Source organism: Lathyrus oleraceus, chromosome 7 (assembly GCF_024323335.1).
Source record: "Lathyrus oleraceus cultivar Zhongwan6 chromosome 7, CAAS_Psat_ZW6_1.0, whole genome shotgun sequence".
NCBI lineage: Eukaryota > Viridiplantae > Streptophyta > Magnoliopsida > Fabales > Fabaceae > Lathyrus > Lathyrus oleraceus.
Genome location: NC_066585.1, coordinates 15,139,299 through 15,160,449, shown reverse-complemented (window position 1 = coordinate 15,160,449; position 21,151 = coordinate 15,139,299). Strand labels below are relative to the sequence as shown.

At 36.6% G+C, this 21,151-nt stretch overlaps 1 protein-coding gene across 1 annotated transcript; it reads right to left on the bottom strand.

Moving 5' to 3' along the window:
* Positions 1-14,381: 14,381 nt before the first annotated feature.
* On the bottom strand, positions 14,382-17,117 carry LOC127108472 (adagio protein 3). The gene is made up of 2 exons (XM_051045943.1): positions 16,744-17,117; positions 14,382-16,383 (listed from the first exon to the last, which is right to left on the bottom strand). Exons 1-2 carry the CDS (start codon positions 17,034-17,036, stop codon positions 14,769-14,771), a joined length of 1,908 nt encoding a protein of 635 aa, XP_050901900.1. The 5' UTR covers positions 17,037-17,117; the 3' UTR covers positions 14,382-14,768.
* Between the last annotated feature and the right edge of the window lie 4,034 nt (positions 17,118-21,151).

Here is a 21,151-nt window from a genome sequence, read left to right as displayed (position 1 = left end):
TAGCTTTAGATCTTGATTTGGCTGGATAATGAGATAGATATGTTGATTTAAAGTTTGGTTGTTCAAAATGTTTTCACTCGATCCGGTTGATTCATGAGGTTTTAGGTTAAATAAATGTGATATTCGTGATCCTCATAGAAAGACCTTTCGAACCATGTGCAATTTGCAAGTTTCTGGATTTTTTTTTGATGAAGGTCACCGGAATTCAACCGGAGAAGACGACCGGAAACACTGTTCCGGCTGTCTGGTTCAATCCTTAGGGGCTGGCTTGAGCGCGCCTTGAATCGTCCATACCTGAGTTCGAACCTGACGCATGCTGTTTCTGAATTTATTTTTTGATTTCTCACTTACCTGGCCTTGCGTGGGTTCGATCCCTCGCGTGTGTGTTTTTGAACTTAATTTTTGATAAGCGCTTGGTCCTTGGATGCGTAGGTTCGATACTGGCCTGGTGGATTATTCTGATTTTAATTCAAACTTTGCTTTCCCTCCATTGCCATGCATATTTATTTTTATTTCATTCAACTTTCAAAAATCATAAAAAATAGTAGGATGATCCAATTTGGTCCTAATTTTTTTTCACATTCTTGTTTTGATGTCTAGTTTTTTTTAGCATTTATTTCAAGAATTGTTTAGTGCGGGATTTTAAATTGTGAATTTATGATTGAACATGGTGCCATATTGATATGTTGCATTCATTTGATTGTAAAATGCTCATTGTTGATCCAATTGATTTGAAATTTGGCATGCTTGATCCTAACATGTGATATGATTTTTTGGCATTGGTTTGAGGTTTTTATCATATGCCATCACTGTTTTGGACACATGAACATATGTTGTGACAATTTGTGTCACATTTTAGATGTTGCATTTGTGCATTTTCATTTGCCTATTATTTGAGCTCTTCTGGATCTGATTTTTTGCATGATGTATGTTCATAACATGTTGAATTCACATAAACATTTTCATGATCATTGGATGTGTTTCTGTTTTGATTTGGATTTTCTAATTTGGATGTCTAACTTTGTGCATATTGTTTGCCTTTGCATAACATGATTTGTTTGATGCATTTGCCTTATGAGTTGGTGTTGGTCCTTTTGAGGACTTTTTCTTGATTGATTGAATATGCCTTGTGGAAAATATTGACTTCTGTTTTGGTCATTTGACTTGCTTTTGAACCTAGTCTTTGAACTAGTGTTTTTGTACATAACTAATTGAGCTTTGTGTTTCAGGTTTGAGCATTTGGCACTAATGGTTGGTTTGATCTCACCTTGTGAGATGCAAGTTGCTTTGATTACTAACTCTGGTTGTGTTGTAGGTCCATTGATGTGATGAACTCACTTGAGTGCTTGCACTTATGACTTGCGTTGTGTAGATATTGGAAAGTTCCACTGTTGTTGTCTGTTGGTTTTCTGAATACAATATTAACTGTTTAAGCTTTTGTACAGGTACATTAGTTTCTTGCTAGCTTTGCTTTTGCTTAAGCTTTGGAGTGTGGTTGATACACCATTGAGGTAATTTAGCCTTCTTACTCCATGTAGTCTGGAAGCCCTGTCACCTTTTTGGCAGGCATTTGGCTGAAGTCCTCCTTAAGAGGCTCTGATTGTGTTTGTTTACATTTGTGCCAAAGACCTCCAAGTGAGGCATGTTACTTGTTAAGTCCTCCTAAGTGAAGAGGCAATTGACAGATAGAAGGGATTAGCAATCAATCCCCTGTTATTCAGTGAGTCATTCATTATGCTCGCACTACGTGCTGATGCTCTTGAACAATGTACCCAAGATCTCTGTATAGAGTCAGTCAAGTGGAATAGGGTCCCTCTTTCTGGATCCCCATGCTTTCTTTGACATTGAGCTCACCCTGTTCAGGGTTAAGAGCATGCGGTCTCATCCTCATTACCCTTTTTGATCTGCTCACCCTAACCCTCAATGTTAGTGGTTAAGAGCTTCAGCATACCCCTACAGTTTTGGCTTGTTTGTCGAGGTTGATATGACCCCTCTTGACTAAAGCCTACCCATTGTTTGGGCCTCTTGTATGTATATAGTGTGTGATATTTGTTCACTGGTGTTAATGTTTTGAGCTGACTTGCTTCCCGTGTGAGTTAGGTTCTGATTAGAGACCTCAACCTAGGGATTTGTTTGCATGACAACTATTAAGCTCGAGTTAGTCTCCCTTTTAGTCTGTTGTTTCCCTGGTCTCTGGTTAGGAGAGAGTTTCTCCCCTGTTAAGGGGAACTACGTCGCCCTGATTCTCATACCAGATGAGATACGTAGGCAGGAGGTCGAGCGAGATCTCTCCGGGCAACCTTTTCTTTTTTTGTGACAACTATTAGGCTCGAGTTCCAGACTCCCTATTAGTTTGTCAATCCGATAACCTTTTGCTTTGGTGTTCGCTGGTTAGCGTGTGCTATTGTTTGGAGTCGGATGTAAGTCCATGTATTGGCATTATGTTTCCTTGTTTGTGTTGTTTGTTTGGAGTCGGATATAAGTACATGTATTGGCATTCTGTTTCCTTGTGAGTGTTTCTTTTAACGTCTCAGCGTCTCTTTTCGGTGTTTTGCTTCGGCGTGCGTTAGTCGAGCTACGAGTGCTCTGATTCTTACTCTGGATAGAGAAGATACGTAGGCATAGGATGCGATGTCCTAGCGAGCATGTTTCCCATTTCCCCGAACTACGTTGACTTTGATGTTTGTTTCTGACAAACTACGTAGGCCCAGGATGCGACATCCTGCCGAGTCCACTTCCTCCATCTTCTTTCACCTGTTTCCTATTCCAGTGTGTGCATTTTGTTTGAGCAGTTTATCAACAACCTTTTCCTATTCTTTTGAGCGTGGATCCCGTCGAGTACGGCGGACGTGAGGGGTGCTAATACCTTCCCCTTGCGTAACCGACTCCCGTACCTTGCAATCTCTGGTCGTAAGACCGTTCCTTTTCCCTTTCTTAGGTTAGTCCCGCGCTTCCTTTTCGTCATAGGATGAATAGCGTCGGTGGCGGCTCTGTAAACGTGTTTTTTTCCGCCGGTTGTTTTTCGCGTTGCGACAATATACATAAGTGATTGAAGGAAAAAAGGAATGCAAATAACTTGGAGAAAAATATGAATTTTTGAAAAATATTCGTCGCATAGGTCGACCTATGAAAGTTATGTGTCGACTTATTTGATGCATAGGTCTACCCATCTAAGGTCATGTGTCGACCTATGACTGTCACACGTACCCTATGTGTTGACCTGAAGACTCAGTACATGAAACAGGGGCTACATGATTTAATATTGTAGCATGGGTGTCGACCTATGGAATGCATGTGTCGACCTATAGTCAAAAGAAATCATCTATATATCAACCTGTAGACGTATGTGTCGACCTATAGTAAAAAAAATCATCTATATATCAACCTGTAGACGTATGTGTCGACCTGTAAACATATGTGTCGACCTGTACTAGCATTTTTCATAAAACCCCGACTTTTTATGCATGTTTGATGTATGAGACCTTTTCCAAGTTGTTTCCAAATGCTTATATGCTTCCTAATGCTATGATGCACATAAAGAATCAGACGATACTGTCCAATATACATTAATGCTAAAGTATCCTAGTTTTGACATCATATAAAACACATCTAACATAAGTTGCACTCACATACTCCCCTTTTTTGACGATGGGAAAACTTGAGATGATGCGTTTGCAATGAAAGGCTCCCCCTAAATATATGCATCCCAATTTCATCCTGCTTCTCCCCTTTTGACAATATTAAAAACAAAATAAGAAAATCATGAGAAGTATCTAAAATCAGGCATAAACCAATATAACACACAGAGGCGGTTTACAAAGATAAGAACATCAATACACTAGCACTCACATAGAACGATTCTCATATTGAACAAGAATGCTTAAATATAAATACAAACATATAAAGCAACAATAGAACATAATTGCCACATCTTAGCCAAATAACATAACACAAACATTAGAAATGAAGGATATAATGTAATAAACACTCTTAAGTTGCTACAAAAGTGACATGATTACGTGACATATGCCTCTAGTGCTCCTGAAATGTTTCACACACATGTGCTCTAGCAAGGCAATAAAACAATTTACCACCATTCAAACCAAAAACAGAGATGAAAACATAACAATGACACACAACAAGAATTTTGCTAATATTATAACATGTTCAATCATAATTCATGATGAAATAGATAACAAGCCAATACACCAACAATATATTTCAAGCATGAAGAAGATTATCATAAATTCACTATAAGCATATAAATTGACATACACCAATTTCACATTTTTGGAAGTGAACATTCATGAACTATCTTATACATCAAGAATATCAATCATTTGGAACATAAACAACATACAAAAGGAAAAGCTTACACATAAAAAGGAAAAAAAAGAACGATAGTACCTTGCTTATGAATTGATGAAAAATGCACTCTTATGTAATATAACTTCCAAATAAGGTTAGAGAAACAAAATATATGTAAAGTGCATGCAACGATTTATATTTAGATAAGATTTGAGATGTCAAGAATCCCCAATTCCCTTTGAATGTTGAAAAATGGTCCGATCGCAAGTGGTTTTGTAAAGATATCTGCAAGTTGATTTTTACTATCAACATGCTTAAATACGACATCACCTTTCTCAACATGATCGCGTAGGAAGTGGTGACGAATCTCAATATGTTTATTGCAAGAATGTAGCACCATATTTTTGGTTACATTAATAACACTAGTGTTATCGCACATAATAGGAATATATTGTAGTTTAATATCAAAATCAAGTAGTTGTTGCTTAAGCCACGAAACTTGAACACAACAACTACCTGTTGCTATATATTCCGCCTCAGTAGTTGGAAAAGCAACGAAAACGTGTTTCTTGCTATGCCAACTAACTAAGGAATATGAAAAACATGTGGCAAGTTCCAATGGTACTCTTCCTATTCGATTTGCAACCGGAAAAATCGGAATCAGTATAACCAACCAAATTACAATCACATCCCTTGGAATACCAAAGCCCATACTTATAAGTACCATGAAGGTACCTAAGAATGCGTTTAACATATTTTAAATGTGATTCCTTAGGAGCCGATTGATAACGAGCACGCATTCAAACAGTAAACATAATATCCGGCCTAGATGCAGTGAGATATAGAAGAGAACCAATCATACCTCTATACTTCTTCACATCAAGATCCTTACCATTTTCATTCCTTTCCAAGTTACCGTTAGTAGGCATCGAAGTGTCAATTGATTTTGCATCTTCCATGCCAAATCTCTTTAGCAACTCATTGCAATATTTGGTTTAACAAACGAATGTGCCTTCATTGAGTTTCTTGATTTGAAGACCTAGGAAGTAATTCAACTGCCCCACGAGGCTCATCTGAAACTCATCCTGCATAAGCTTAGTAAACTCTCTGACAAGTTACATATTAGTTGATCCAAAAATGATATTATCGACATAAACTTGACCAAGAAGAGTATCATTTCCATGGCGCTTAATAAAAAGAGTAATATCTACCTTCCCTCTTGAGTACGCATGATTTACCAAAAACCTACTAAGCCACTCATACCAAGCCCTAAATGCTTGTTTGAGACCATACAAAGCGCGTTTTAATTTAAAAACGTGATTGGGGGATATTCATGATATTCAAAACTGGGAGTTTGAGTTATATACACCTCTTCATTAATATAACCATTAAGAAACACGCTTTTCACGTCCATTTGAAACAACTTGAAATTCTTAGAGTAAGCATAGGCTATTAGAAGGTGTATAACCTCAAGGCGGGCAACCAGAGCATAAGTCTCCTCATAGTCAATGCCCTCCTCTTTGCTATAACCTTGAGCCACTAGTCGGGATTTGTTCCGGGTTATCACTCCATTTTCGTCAAGCTTATTTCTAAAAACCCATCTTGTGCCAATTACTTGATGATGTGTTGGATAAGGGACAAGGTCCCAAAGGTCATTCCTTTTAAATTGGTTTAGTTAATTTTGCATGGTCATAAGCCAATGCTCAAAAATTAATGCATCTTTAGCGTTTTTAGGTTTAACCTGTGAAATGAACGCAAAATGATGATAAAAGTTACTTATATTGGAGCGTGTTGTCACACCTTTGGGGATATCTCCAAGTATGTTATCAATAGGATGATCTTTGGATGTTCTCTAAGTCAAAGGAAGGTCATCCACATCAGTTGGACTTTCAAACTTTTCCTCTTCACAATCGTTATCTTCCACTTTCTCATTTTTCCACCACTTTAGGTTGATCAATTCCTGTTGGTGTAAGCTCTAGAGGCCAATACTTTCGGTACTTATATAAAATTATTTATTAATGATAAAAAGGCTTTTTTATTTATTATGTTTGTTTAATAAAGTCCCTACAATAGCTACTCCGTTTAATGTATCAAGTGTGACTTAATCATGAGATCCTATTAAACATAAGGACACTATTCTTAAATTATTTGTAGTCAAGCTTTGTTATGAAGTGGGATAACATTAAAGCATTAAGACTATTATGTATATAGACTGATGATCACATCTCATGGATCATGGACAAGGAGTTATGAAGTCTTAAACATAAGTATGAATATTAGGAGTAATATTTATACTGGATTGACCCGCTATGAGAACACTATATAAAAGTTATGCAAAGTGTCATAAGTTATTCTCATTGTGATAGTGGTGTATACCACCCTTCGACCTGAAACCACTATGGACCCTAGATGTAGAGTCGAGTGCTTTATTGCTGATCAAACATTGTCCGTAACTGGATGACCATAAAGACAGTTGATGGGTACTCCACGAAGCATGCTGAGGGACATGAGTAACCTAGATGGAATTTTCCCATCTTGCGTAACATGATAAATGTCTATGGGCCCAATATTGAACTGGATAAGGATGACACGGTCTATGCCTTGTATTAAATATAGACATAAGGGCAAACGGGTAATTGTACACATAAGTATTATCACAAAAGGATTTGTCAGATCACATGAAATTTTCGTGTCTTGGGTAGCAGTGATGTGTTTCTAGATACCGCTCACTGTTTATTATATTAAATATGTGATTTAATATAATTTCCAATGCCGCGAAAACCTACAAGGTAACACACAAAAGGACAGATTGATGAGAGACAGAGTAAATAAGGAAACCGTAAGGTACGGTACACTTAAGTGAATTGTAGAATATTGTAAGGTACAATGCACTTAAGTAGAATACGAAATATGGTAAGGTACCACACGCTTAAGTGATTTTGGTATATCATAAGATATGTGACATATACACTTAAATGGGCTTTTTAGATTGCAACCCACACAAGTGGTTCTATAAATAGAACCCTTGTGCAGAAGCATTGGATCAGATGAAAATTTCGTTTCTCTCTCTCTCTCTCTCTCTCTCTCTCTCTCTCACTCAAAGCCTTCATTCGTAGCAACTAGTATTGAGATTGAAAGAATCCATTCGTGTGGACTGAGTAGAGGCGTTGTCACCATTCAACGTTCATGATCACTCCTTAGATATGCATCGAAGGTTTCAATCGCCACAAGAGGTAATGATTTCTATCACTGATCATGCCCATTCGTAAGTATCACTTAAGGAGAAAATTTTAAATTCTGATGCGTTTTGGATCGCCATTCTCCTTCAATTCGATCATCGGGTTCCTTGAGAATATATTGTGAAGATACACCTACATCATGAAAATAAACACCTTTCTCAACATTTTTCGAAAAAGACTCATCAAAAGTAACATGAACCGACTCTTCAACAATAAGTAGCCTTTTGTTATAAACCCTATACGCTTTACTAGATTGTGAGTATCCGAGGAAGATACCCTCATCGGATTTCGCATGGAACTTGCCACGATTATCCTTTCCATTTTTCAAAATAAAACATTTACATCCAAAAATGTGAAGATGAGAAACATTAGGTTTTCCACCCCTAAGTAGTTCATAGGGAGATTTGTCTAAAATAGGACTTATTAAAATCCTATTCAAGACATAACACGCCGTGCTAATGGCATCGACTCAGAAATACTTTGGTAGATTACCTTCATTAAGCATAGTCCTCACCAATTCCTCTAAAATATGGCTTTTGCACTTCACAACCCCATTTTGTTGTGGAGTTCTAGGAACGAAGAATTTATGCTTAATTCTTTTTTCACAGTACTTCACAAAGAGAAGGTTTTCAAATTCTCCACCATGATCACTACGGATGGAAGCAATTTTCAAGTTCATCTTATTTTGGAACAATCTTGCAAATTGTTTGAATGCCGGATAGGTCTCATCTTTAATATACAAAAATATAACCCAACAAAATCTAGAGTAATCATCAATAATCACAAAGCCATAATAGTTACCACCTATGCTTTTGGTCCTTGAGGGACCAAAGAGGTCCATATGAAGAAGCTCAAGAGGTCTCGAGGTTGAAACTGCATTTTTCTATTTAAAAGAGACTCTTGTTTGTTTTCCCATTTGACATACTTCACATATGTGGTTTCTTGTGAACTTCATTTTTGGTAGACCGATTACTAAATCTCTTGAGGTTACTTTGTTTAGTAAATCAAAGTTGATATGAGCTAGGCGTATATGCTATAACCAAGAGTTTTCACTCATGGCAGCAAGACACTTAGTTCCAACCAGGGATACATCATCTAAGTTAAGCATATAAGTGTTATTAATCCTCAAGTCTTTAAACATATAATCCTTATTCTCATTATGTTCAAATAAGCAACAAGTGTTTGTAAAAGTAATTTTAAATCCGTTGTCACAAAGTTGACTAATGCTAAGAAGGTTATGTTTAAGACCATCAACTAACATAACATCGGAGATAGTAGTAAATGAAGGATTACCTACACTACTTTTTCCAAGCATAGCCTCCTTGTTGTTATCTCCATAAATGACAAACCCCTTTTTCTTTGGCACAAAGTCAATGAATAGAGATATGTCACCTGTCACATGTCTTAAGCATACACTATCAAGATACAACATCTTTTTCGTAGAGTCAAGACATTTAATCTGTAGAATTAAAGAAGAGAAATTGGTACCCAATTTTCATTGGATCCTTGGAAGTGAGTGAAATCAAGGTTGCATTTGGACAACTATTGAGAAGCTCCTTTAGGAACGAAAACTTTCCTAAATTTACACTTTTCAATAGTATGACCGTTCTTACAACAATAATGACAAGATAGGTTATGATGAGATGTGTTTTTTCCATTTGAATCCTTTTTGAAATTTTTATGCTTTTTGTGTGAATGGTTCAAAGACCTTTCAAACTTAGATGGATCAATAGAAAATGCAGTCTTTGGTTGTAAGGCATTGTCTAATTTGACTCGAAGAACATTTATTTATTCGTGCCAATCATGACAAGATTTACAACAAAACCTAGAAGGTTTTTCATCCTCAATATTGTCCTTTTAAATATATAGCATAAATAGCTTAATTGATTCCATTTTCTTTTCCGATTCTAAGACCTTAGCTTCTAATTATAAAAATATATTTTCATGTGAAGCTAACTTCTTAAAAGCATTCAATGCTTCTCTATGAAGATTATCAAAAGCATCTTGTAATTGAGAATAAGATAAATCACTAGTATCCTCAAGTTTAGAAGGACTTACATTTTTCTTCTTCCTTCCATTTTCCATAAGATAAACCCGGGCCGATTCTACGCTCGAAGTAGAGCTTTCATTTCTTGAGGGATCACTTGCACTCTCACAAGAAACATAGGCTCTTTTGGACTTGCTAAGTTTCTTGTGATGCCCTTTCTTCTTGCTTTATTAATCATGGGACATTCCAATCTATAATGACCAACTTCACCATAATTATAACAAAAGCTTCTAAATTTAACTTTCCTATTCTCATCATCTTTTGAGGACTTGGATTCCTTTATAAATTTGGCTAAGTTCCTTTCGAAGTGCTTGACTATATTATTCCTTATATACCTTTGTTATTTCATAACAAATAACCCAAAATCATCATCATCATCGGAATTCTTGTCATCCCTTTCTTCACAACCACTTTGCTCATTCTTTGAGGACTTTGAGCTTGAAGTCTTTAGAGCAATAAACTTACTTATTTCCTCCTTGTCCTTACCTTTCTCCTTATTCGTTTTCTTTTCATACTCTTTTTCATGTTTTTCCAAGCAAGTGAGTTCTTTCTCATGTTCTTCCAATTTTCCAAACAAAGTAGTGAGATCAAGTACTTTAAGATTATTCGCCTCTTTGATTGTGGTGACCTTGGGTTGCCATTCCCTATTAGGACACCTCAAAACCTTATTAGTAGCAATATCATTGGAGATAGACTTACCTAGAGCATTCAACCGGTTAATAAGATGTGTGAATCTCTTTTGCATGTCGGAAATGGTTTCACCATGCTTCATACGAAAGAGTTCAAACTCTTGATTCAATGTATTGACTCTAGATTATTTAACCTCATTAGCTCCCTCATGGGAAACTTCTAATGCGTCACACATAGCTTTGGCGGTTTCACAATGAGAAACACGATAATACTCATCAACACCTAATGCGGATATGAGAATATGGTGTGCCTTCCAATCATGTAACCACAACTTCCTCTCATTATCATCCCATTGACTTTCCGATTTTGGTACGGTGACATGTTCACCATTGGTCATTGTAATTTCGTTAGGACCATTGATGATGGCATCCCATACACCTTTATCAACGGAGTTGACATGGATATGCATACAAGCTTTCCAATAGCCATAACTCTCACCGATAAAAATAGGTGCTCTATTATACGCCTCTTTAGGTTCGGTAGCCTTTATCTAATAAGAAAATCACAAGCATGGAATAAACCGGAGATCGTGATACCACTTGTTAGATGAAAGGCCAAGATCTAGAGGGGGTGAATAGATCACGAGTTAAAATTTGAACCAAATTTGGATTTGAAAAAGTTTATATCGCGGAAACAAGTTTCAAATTTTTCCCGGATCAAAAATCGTTTAACCGAACCTACTATCGAAAAGCTCGGATATGCGTAGATGTTTCAATGAAATGATAATAATCCACAAATCAATCAACAACAATTAAACACAACTAGTTAAATACAATACAATAGGAAAAGTCTATTTCTAATGAACAAAACACACACAAAATTAAGTCAAGCAATTTAACGAACACTTAGTGTACGATCAACAATGTTTGGAACTTTATGTATTGTTTGTTGTTCTTAGAAATCCAATGACATCCAAATGGTTTGTGATATACACAAAAACATAAATTTTAAAACGCAATCAAAATTATGATTCAAACAATATTGATCAAATGATCAATGCAATCGACAATTTACAAATCATAAAATAAAAGAGAGAGAGAGAGAGAGAGAGAGAGAGAGAGAGAGATAGAGAGAGAGAGAGAGAGTACACAAGGATTTTTTAGGCAGTTCCCCAATCGACCTCGCTATGGGTACGTCTGCCCTCAATTCGAATTCGAATTGAAGTATTATAATAAATCTTACTTTGCAAAATGTGTGTACACAAGAGATGAAGAAATCGAACTCTACAAACCCTAAGTTTGATGTTGACTCTACCACCTCCAAAACCCTTGATCAAATATTGATCAAGTAACCAACAATTTCGCTTAAATTCACCTATTCTTGCTACTTCCTTGCAAGGCACTCCTTGTCCCAAGGCTTTCACCTTATTAAATTAATCTCAAGCGCACACTTGTTGAAACCCAAGATTTTCCAACACGATCCACCGCCTCACACTACTCCTTGCAAGGTACCCCTTGTCCCAAGTCTTTCACTCGATCGGATCCGAATTACACAATTTTATCCAAAACTTCAAACCCTAAGAGATCTTAAAGAAAAACCCCAACTCAATTTTCTAATTTGAATCCCTCAAAGTTCTCAACCCAATATTCTTGGTAGAACAAACCTAATTGGATGTTATCAATCATAATCTAGATGGCACCTAATCAAAAAAATGATTATGTGTAATTTGATTGTGTGTATGCATAGATGGAGTTGGAGATGATGAGAATGCCTTAAAATCCTAGATTCATGTAGGTTTTACTCACTCTAAAAACCTTACTAGAGAAAGATGCATGTATGTAGTATTTATATGCATGAGTGATTGAAGGCAAAAAGGAATGCAAAGAACTTGGAAAAAATATGAATTTTTGAAAACATTTATCGCATAGGTCGACCTATGAAAGTTATGTGTCGGCCTATTTGATGCATAGGTCGACTTGGCTAAGGTCATGTTTCGACCTATGACTGTCATACGCACCTTATATGTCGACCTGAAGAGTCGACACATGAAACATAGGCTACATGCTTTAATACTGCATCATGACTGTCGACCTATGAAATGCATGTTTAGACCTATAGTCAAGAAAAGTCATTTATAGATCGACCTGTAGACGTATGTGTCGACCTGTAAATGTATGAGTCGACATGTACTGGCATTTTTCATTAAAAAAAACCTGATTTTTTATGCATGTTTGATGCATGAGACCTTTTCCAAATTGTTTCCAAATGCTTATATGCTTCCTAATGCTATGATGCACATAAAGAATTGGAGGATACCATTCAATATACATTAACGCTAAAGTATCATAGTTTTGACATCATACAAAACACATCTAACAGAAGTTTCCCTCACAGTATTGTATATTTTGGACACAATATTGTGTTCGGTTCAAGGCTAGAAAGCATAAAACATAGGAAATTTTAGACTATACACATTATGACATGTGAGGACCTACCAAAGAGGCTTCCATGGGTGGTTCCAGGTAATTTATGACTTTCATAGATGATTTTTCTCGCAAGGTTTGGGTGTATTTCTTGAAGCAAAAATCTGAAGTCTTTACCAAATTCAAGTTGTTGAAAGCAGAGGTAGAGAATCAAAGAAACAAAAAAAATTAAATTTTAGAAAAATCAAGTATTTGTAGTTAGATAATGGGACATAGTTCATTGATTTAAAATTCAAGAGATTTTGTGATGAACATGGTATTCAAAGGCATTTCTCGGTTTCCAAGGCATCATAACAAAATGGTATGGCAGAGAGAATGAATATGTCTCTAACTTAAAAGTCGAGATGTCCCTTGTTAAATGTTAGACTATCAAAAGGTTTTTGGGCATAGGCAATTAACATGGCGTGTTATCTTATTAACAGGTCACCATAAACTTCATTGAACGGGAAGGCTACAGAGGAGATATGAACATGTAAGCTTATTGATCTTGACGATTTAAAGATTTTTAAGTGTCCAACTTATGTGCATATATCTAGTAAAGATCGATCCAAATTTGATCCAAAGTCAAAGAAGTGTGTCTTCGTTGATTACACAAAAGATGTGAAAGAGTTCAAGTTATGAAAACCGATTAAAAGGAAGATGGTAATCAACATAGATGTTATTTTTGATGAGCAGTTAATATTGAAGCAGACAGTTGCAACAAATGTATTAACATCTAAAGGAGAAACTTCATGCGAACATGTGATTAAGGTGGATTATGATCCGCCACCGGTGAACAATATGCAGGTAATACCTAAATAACATAAGGAATCATGCTCTGATACTGAAATTGACCACAAACTTAAAGTTTCAGGTGGAGTACAATATTATATTCTTGTACATGACAGAAAACACCGTTCAACCAAGCCACTAGAAAAATATGGGTATGAAGACTTGAACGCTTGTGCACTTACTAGTTATGGAAACCCTTCTACTTTTAGAGAGGTTACAGGTAGCCAGAAGAAAGATAAGTGGATGGATGCAATGGTGGATGAGATGGAGTCTTTGAAGAAAAATTAAACATAAGAGCTTGTTCAACTTTCTAAAAAGAAAAGAATCATCGACTGTAAGTGGATGTTCAAGTGAAAACCATCAATATCAAAAAAAGAGAAAAAGTTCAAGACTCGTGTTATAACAAATGGGTACTCACAGTAGAAGATCGATTATGATGAAATTGCCTATCCTGTGCTCAAACATACTTCCATCAAGACATTGTTAGCCTTGGAAGTATTGAACTCTATAATACTTTTTACAACTATTAATATTACATAGGATCTTGCGGAGCTTCCTCTTGAGCTTGAATTTTGTTAACGAAAAAAACGTGATTTATTTTACACCAATAACGTAATTACCAAATTTTATAGAGGACCATATATGACAAGACTATATATAAAAAAAGAAGTAAATGGAGGAGTATTAATAATACATCATTTAACAAATCTAAAAGTCAACACAGGTAATCATCTTAAAGGCGTGTATTAACTTAAACCACACTTATAATGAAACAAGTTGTGTTTTCTTGAAACTATTGTCTCTATATGTCATAAGTTTCTCATCCAACTAATTTGTTTTGTTGTGGTTAATGCATTTAAGAGTGTGTTTAAGTTAGATTGCTTATATGTATAAAAAAAATAATAATAAAAGAATTACTATCATATAATATTTTCTAAAAGGATGTTACAATACAACATCCAAAAACTCACATACAAGGTTTCATAGAGCCATAAATCAAATTAAAACCTTGGTAAATATACTCATAATACAAATATCATCATATAACAATGATACAATAGTTTTATAAACAAAACCAAACTGCTAAAGGCAGAAGAAAAACCTTTTTTTGTGACCAAAAACTTGTCTTGAGAGAACTGATAGGGTTTGGCTTCAAACTAGATCCACTGTAGCCGGATCAACCAAATCTCGATCGTTAGATCCGAGTTGCAGCTCAATCCAACGGTCAAGATTCGAATAGATTGACCGTAGAGGATCTAGTTTGGTTGTTTTTTTACAAGTGATCACTCATTACATGTCAGAGTCCTGTCGACTTGCCAGGCATAACTCGTGCAACTCGTTGAGTACCCATTCCTCACCGGTATGTCCACCCAACACCAAAACCCTAGTCCCTCCAACCACACAAGTGCTATGACCCCAAGCAAACTTAGGTGGTTGCCCCGGAACATTGAGGATCCTCCATGACGGTTTCTCTTCTGAAGGGTCCAATAGAAATAGCTGAGACGGCGAGTGAAGACCTGCAATGGAACCTCCAAATATAATGACCCTCCCACAAGGCATGCTTACAGCAACATGATCTAGTCTAGGAGGAGGTACAACAGCGTTTTGATTCGCTAAACCAGTGAATGCACTACATTCTAGTTGCCTCCATTGTGGTTGTTCAGCTTCTAAATCAATTGTATAAGCATCACCTGATCTTAACCTTAAGTGTCCACTCTTGGCAAGTCCACCAAACATGAGAATCTTTGTCCTACCATAGACCGATAGCGAGTGTCCTAACCTAGAAGGCGGAGTCCATGGAGTTGGAATTTCTCTCCATGTAGGATTGTCTATTGTTAGATCAAGTAAATACGTGTCGCTAAGCACTCCGGCATCCGTGCAACCGCCCGAGACCACCAATTTGGAGCCTTCAATTGTGCAAGAACTGTGCCATGATCTCGGAAGAGGTGGTGCTCCGCCGAAGACTTCCTTCCATGTTGGTTGTTGAGCATCCAAGTCAAGCACAAACACATCATTGAGCAAACCTTGCCTACCGCATCCACCGAAAACCACTAGCCAAGAACTATTTAAGCAAGATAGTGTGTGACCCCACCGTCCGGGCGGGGATGCTTTCACGATAACCCTTTCCCATTCTGGATTTTTAGCGTCGAGGTTTAGAACAAAAGTATCATCCATAGGCTGCATATCAACTCCTTCACCTCCAAACAATACAAGCCTATTTCCTGCAGCACAAGTGCTGAAATTGCAACGGGAAGGCTCGACTCCGCCTCCAACTGTCACTTTCTTCCAACAAACTGCCTCGAGAGTAGTAAGCTCTCGAGATAATCGACCCCATCCTAACTTCTTGGTCATCAGTTCCAATGTACCCGTCACTTCTTTTCCCCAAGCATTTTGACAAACCATCTTCCTAACATGCTCGTTCTTCGTTAATAAGCGTATCCTCCTGCAAACAGAACCGATCGATGCAACATCCCTCGGTGTCAACCGCGATAAAATATTATGCGCCAATACTTCATCAGAAAGCTGAAGAATACCACACATCTCTCGGCGCTGCTGCTGCTGCGGACTGTACAATAATCTTCCACTCTTGGGAGAATATTTACTATTTTTATCAAAATCTTGAATACAAGTCTCTCTATAAACCGGATACGAAATATGGTTAAGATCAAGGTTCGCCTCCGAATAGATTTGAATACCTATCACATGTGTGACAATTCCATCGTCATCATGAATCGGTGTAAGCCTGAGTCTGTTCACTAATGGAGTACCATCCTTCCTGAAATTCAAAAGTTCACCTTGGAACTCAATACCTTCCTCAAGACATCTTCTAATCTCCGACACCACAACCGGATCCACCAAAGGATGCCGCCTCTGAGCTCGAGGATCTCTATACTGTAAGAACCGGCTGTAAAAACAAGAAATTTCAAAGCAATTAGAGGAATATTTTTTCAAAAGTGAACCAAGTCAAAATATTCTAAAAGAAATATCTAGTAATAAAGGAATGAAAATATCAAATATCTTCAAAACAAGATCTTTTTCACAAGCAGTTCACGAGCACAAATCTCAAATTTAGAAATAATGGATTCCATGAAAATGTGGTTTCCAAAATGAAACTAGACAAGTCTCAATTAAGTCTAGATCTGAAAGAATAGAATCATTTTCACCGTTTAAACAAAGTGGGTCAAAATGAAACGATGAAAATTAACAAGCTTTACATAAATTCAAATCATAAATCCACAAAAAAAGCTAAACCCCAAAATCTTACCAGTTACGACCAAGGGCTTCATGAGCACGATACCCAGTTGAAATTTCAAACACTTTGTTGACATAAATGATTGGAAAATCAGATTCAAGTGCATCTGAAACAACAAAGGAAGTTGGAGTTGTTGGGTACAAGAAAAACTCTGGTTTCAATGGAAGTTCACTTTCATCTTCTTCATCAACAACTCGGTTTTCTTGTTCATTCTTCATCATGTTCATGCATTTCAACCTCTTCCCACCCTTTTGATTTTGATTCTGTACCTCTTCTTCATCTTCTTTATCTCTTGCCATAGCCATCTCTTCAATATCTCTCTCTCTTCAATATCTCTCTCTATTAATGTCTGAAAAAACAAACTTGTTCTGTTTTTTTTCTGACAAAAACTCAAAACTAGGAGTATGTAATAAGGAAGAATGTTTGAAATTTTATGACGGAAATACCCTGATTAAAATAATAATTTGCGAAAGAGTATGTGTGTAAATTACACGGTCATTAGTGGGATGGCATTTTTGTAATTAATTGAAAGATGAAGGGTGGACTGAAAGAAGAAAGAGTCAACATTATAAGACATGGTAAGTAGAGAGATATTTTGTTGGAAAATATCTATAGTAAATTCTTTCTCACCACGTCATAAGAGTGAGTAAGATATTTTAATTTTAATTTTAATTTTTTTTTTATAAAAAGAAGAAGATATTTTGGTTTTGATTTTTTTTATTATAAAAAAGACGAAGATATTTTTGTGAGACTTCGCGGGAAGTGCACATACTTTTTTAATATTTAGTTAAAATTTAGAAGGTATCGTGGTTTTATGAGTTCCAATTGATTTAAGCGCGTGTGATACAAACACATTGACAAATATCAAATATCAAATCATATATAGTAGCATATCATTTAATAATGTATGTATAGTCATATCAAATTATGATAACTATCAAACCATTCTCCTTTTGTTAAAAATTGTTTTCCTTTCCGCCTTTAAAAAAATCGGTGGATATTTTTTGGAGGCATTTAGTAAAATTTTGTTCTTATACCACATTTTCTCCTATATTTATAAAATATACTATTCTCCTCAAGTTTTTAAATTACACCCATTTTAAATAGAAAAAAAACTAAGTACATTGAGCCGACATTTTCGTTGCCCCTATAAAAAAAATGAGTGCACCTGTTAATAGGATTGGTGGACCTTCCTCCTTTTTTTTAATTATTAGATATATTTTTATTATTTATTTAATTATAATTATATTTATATTATTAATAAATTAGTTAAATACATATTAAATAATAAATTGATATTTTTATTATCAAAGAATTATTTATTAAAATTTGTTATTGTTAGTGATATATTTGTGAAGGTCCTCGAATAAGGCGACTCATGCCCTTTGATGGGGCGTCCGCCCATGAAGGGTCGCTTTAAGGCGTGACTTTTATATGACACATGGCTCGTCCCGAGAAAAGATGTGGATAATATTGTTATCCAGTTCTTAACTGAATATGGGGACACATGCCACGACTCTTGAGGAAATATGCGGTTAATAGTTTCCTTAAATTAAGAGGGAGATGTTACCATTTCTTGAGGGCTCCTTGAATCCTAGGTCCAAGTATCTCTATAAACACCTCTTCCATAGCGGGATAGAGGTCAGATCATAACTTAACTCACATAATGCATAAACACTAAGTCTCTCGCCTCACGTGAGTTGCCCCCCTCACCATCATAAACACCATCAAACTCGGCATATCATCGTCGCGGACAAGCCCTAATAGTTATAAACCACTAAGATCTCCGGTCATCTCTACTAGCTTAGGGGTACCACACACTCTTGTACTTTTTGACAAGTACAGTGGTGTCCACTGTGGTGCTCCGATAAAACTAACTTGGGTCGCACCTTTCATTATTATCATCACTCCGACACTCATTATAACATCCAATCCCAAACCTAACTGTTCTCAATCATGGTCGTCAGAAGAGCGCCATATCCCACGCCAAAAGACATCAAAAGTAGTTGTGACGCTAATGCTCTGGATGAAATGTGTGTCGCCATGGACACATTACGTCGTCGTAATCAAACTCTGGAAAACAATGTCCACAACATCTAGCAACGCCAACATGAGACTAATCCTCCAATGGAAATGGAGGCACTAGATCCCTATCCATTTTAAGATGAAATATGGGAGGCACATGTCCCTAAAGGGTTCAAACCTCCCTTTTTGGCAAAGTTTGATGGGTGTAGCGATCCTTATGAGTATGTCGCCTCCATCAATACACAAATGTACATCATCAGAGCACCAGACTCCCTGAAGTGAAAATTGTTGTCTGGAACTTTTAGGGACGCAACCTTGCATTGGTATATAGGTTTGCCTTAAGCTTCCATTGCTATCTATTAGAAGCTGGTGAAGAAACACGTACATCAGTTCCCTACTAGTAATCACAAGAAGATGTCCACCATAAACATGTTCAACATATGGCAGGGGCCCTCAGAGTCGTTGAGGGAATACCTCACCAGTTTAAATGAGGCTACCATAAGGGTCATCCCACCAAATCAGGAAATGTTCATGGAGGAGTTCAGAATGGCCTCAAAGAAGGACACTTCAACGAATCTCTCGCATAGAAACCAACATCCCCATTAAAAGAAGAGGTCACAAGGGTGGAATGCTACATAAAGGGTAGGGAGAGAAACGACGAGAAAAAGGCGCGGGTCATAAAATAGCTTGTGCCTAGCACTAAAGATTCACATGGCCCAAGGAAGAGCAATTACACCTCGCTCATCAAGAACATAACCTCCTTCAAGTGAGTAGGAAAGACGGTGACGGGGTTCACGTCCCTTAACACTCTCCGTGAATAGATCTAGCACGAGTTTTTCAACCTGATAATATATTTCTGCCTCCAGTCTCAAAGGCAGAAATTATGGGACCTTAGCCCGATAGATGGTGTAAGTTCCATGAGGTTAAAGGACACCACACACAAGCCTGTTATCAACTTAAGAAACAAATTGAACGCCTGATCCAGAAGGGACGTCTCAATAAGTATGTCAAGGGAGACCACTCTCAGGGGTCAGGCAAGTCCAATTCTCAAGGGCAGTACGACGCAGGAAACTCTGGATCTAGAAAAGGAAAAAAGCCATCCAAAGAGGAAGGCGTCAAGGTTGTATGCCATATGCTTAATACAATGTATGAGGGTTTGTTGGGGAAGGGAAGACTAGCTCTACCACCAAAAGGTACGCCCTCCAGATATTAAATATAGAGAGATGTTGAAACATACTCTAAATAATTTTGAAGATAACAAACTTATAAATATTATCTAATAGCATGTGCAAGTATGCTTTTTTAAGTTGAAACATGATATCAAGACTCAACAAAGACACATGGCCCATTTCTTCATGGCATTGTTCCATCTCAACAAACATAAGCACTTGTAAGGACTCACAGATCTAAGGCAAAGTTTGAATCAAATGTTTAAGACATGTGCACCTTTTCAATACCGCCTACATGACAATACTTGTCACTAATAAAAAGATGAGATCAACTTTTTATAAGAACAAGTTCCAAGACAACAAAACATCCTATGAGGATCCAAAACTCACTTATGTCACTTTTGTATTATGAATCAAAAATCATATGCAAAAATATTGGAGACACCAATGGTCATCTTCGCTATTTCTATAAAAATATATCATTACTTCTTCTCAAATTATCCTTTGAAAAATCATATAGAAAGAAGATAAAAAATAGAAAGAATCAAAATCCTCTCTCTCTCTCTCTCTCTCTCTCTCTCTCTCTCTCTCTCTCTCTCTCTCTCGTAAGATCATCAAATAACTTGAAGGAATTATGATTAAATATCTCACTTCCATATAGTGATTCATCTTTGTATCCAAAATATCAAAGATCATACTTGCATATCCTCAAGCAATATAAAAGGCTTGCAAATAATTGTAAAAGATATTTGAAAGTTGAAAAACATTCAAAAGTGTAAGCCTATATGAGGCTAAAATAATACAAAAAGAAAACATAGCATATTTGGGTTATTATGAAGAATAGTACGTACTATGAGGACTAGACTAACCACGTTTTGGTGAACCGGGATGAATTATTGCATGTTATATTCTTAAATTTGTTAAACTAATTTATTTATCTACCTCACACATCCTCATCATACCTAACAAATCACAAACTTTAGTTGCTTGATACAACTAAGGAAATACTAAGATAAAACAATTTTAAAAGGGTCACCATTCAAACCCCATCTTTTCTAGTGACATTTCTAGTTACTTCAATTGGTAACAGAGCATCGGGCTGTGAACTTTAAAACACTTAATCATGTTAGAGCAAAAAGATCCTAAAATAAATGTCTGACTAAACCAAGCTTTTAGCTGAAGGAGGATCGTCACATAGACCCTGTTTCTTCAATGGCTCATACTAA

Bases quoted from the DNA above. Each gene is read 5' to 3' on its own strand.
- LOC127108472 (XM_051045943.1), bottom strand. From the start codon at position 17,036: ATGGCTATGGCAAGAGATAAAGAAGATGAAGAAGAGGTACAGAATCAA. The intron at 16,384-16,743 runs GTAAGATTTTGG...TTGTTTTTACAG, and splicing joins GAAGCCCTTGGTCGTAACTG to CCGGTTCTTACAGTATAGAG.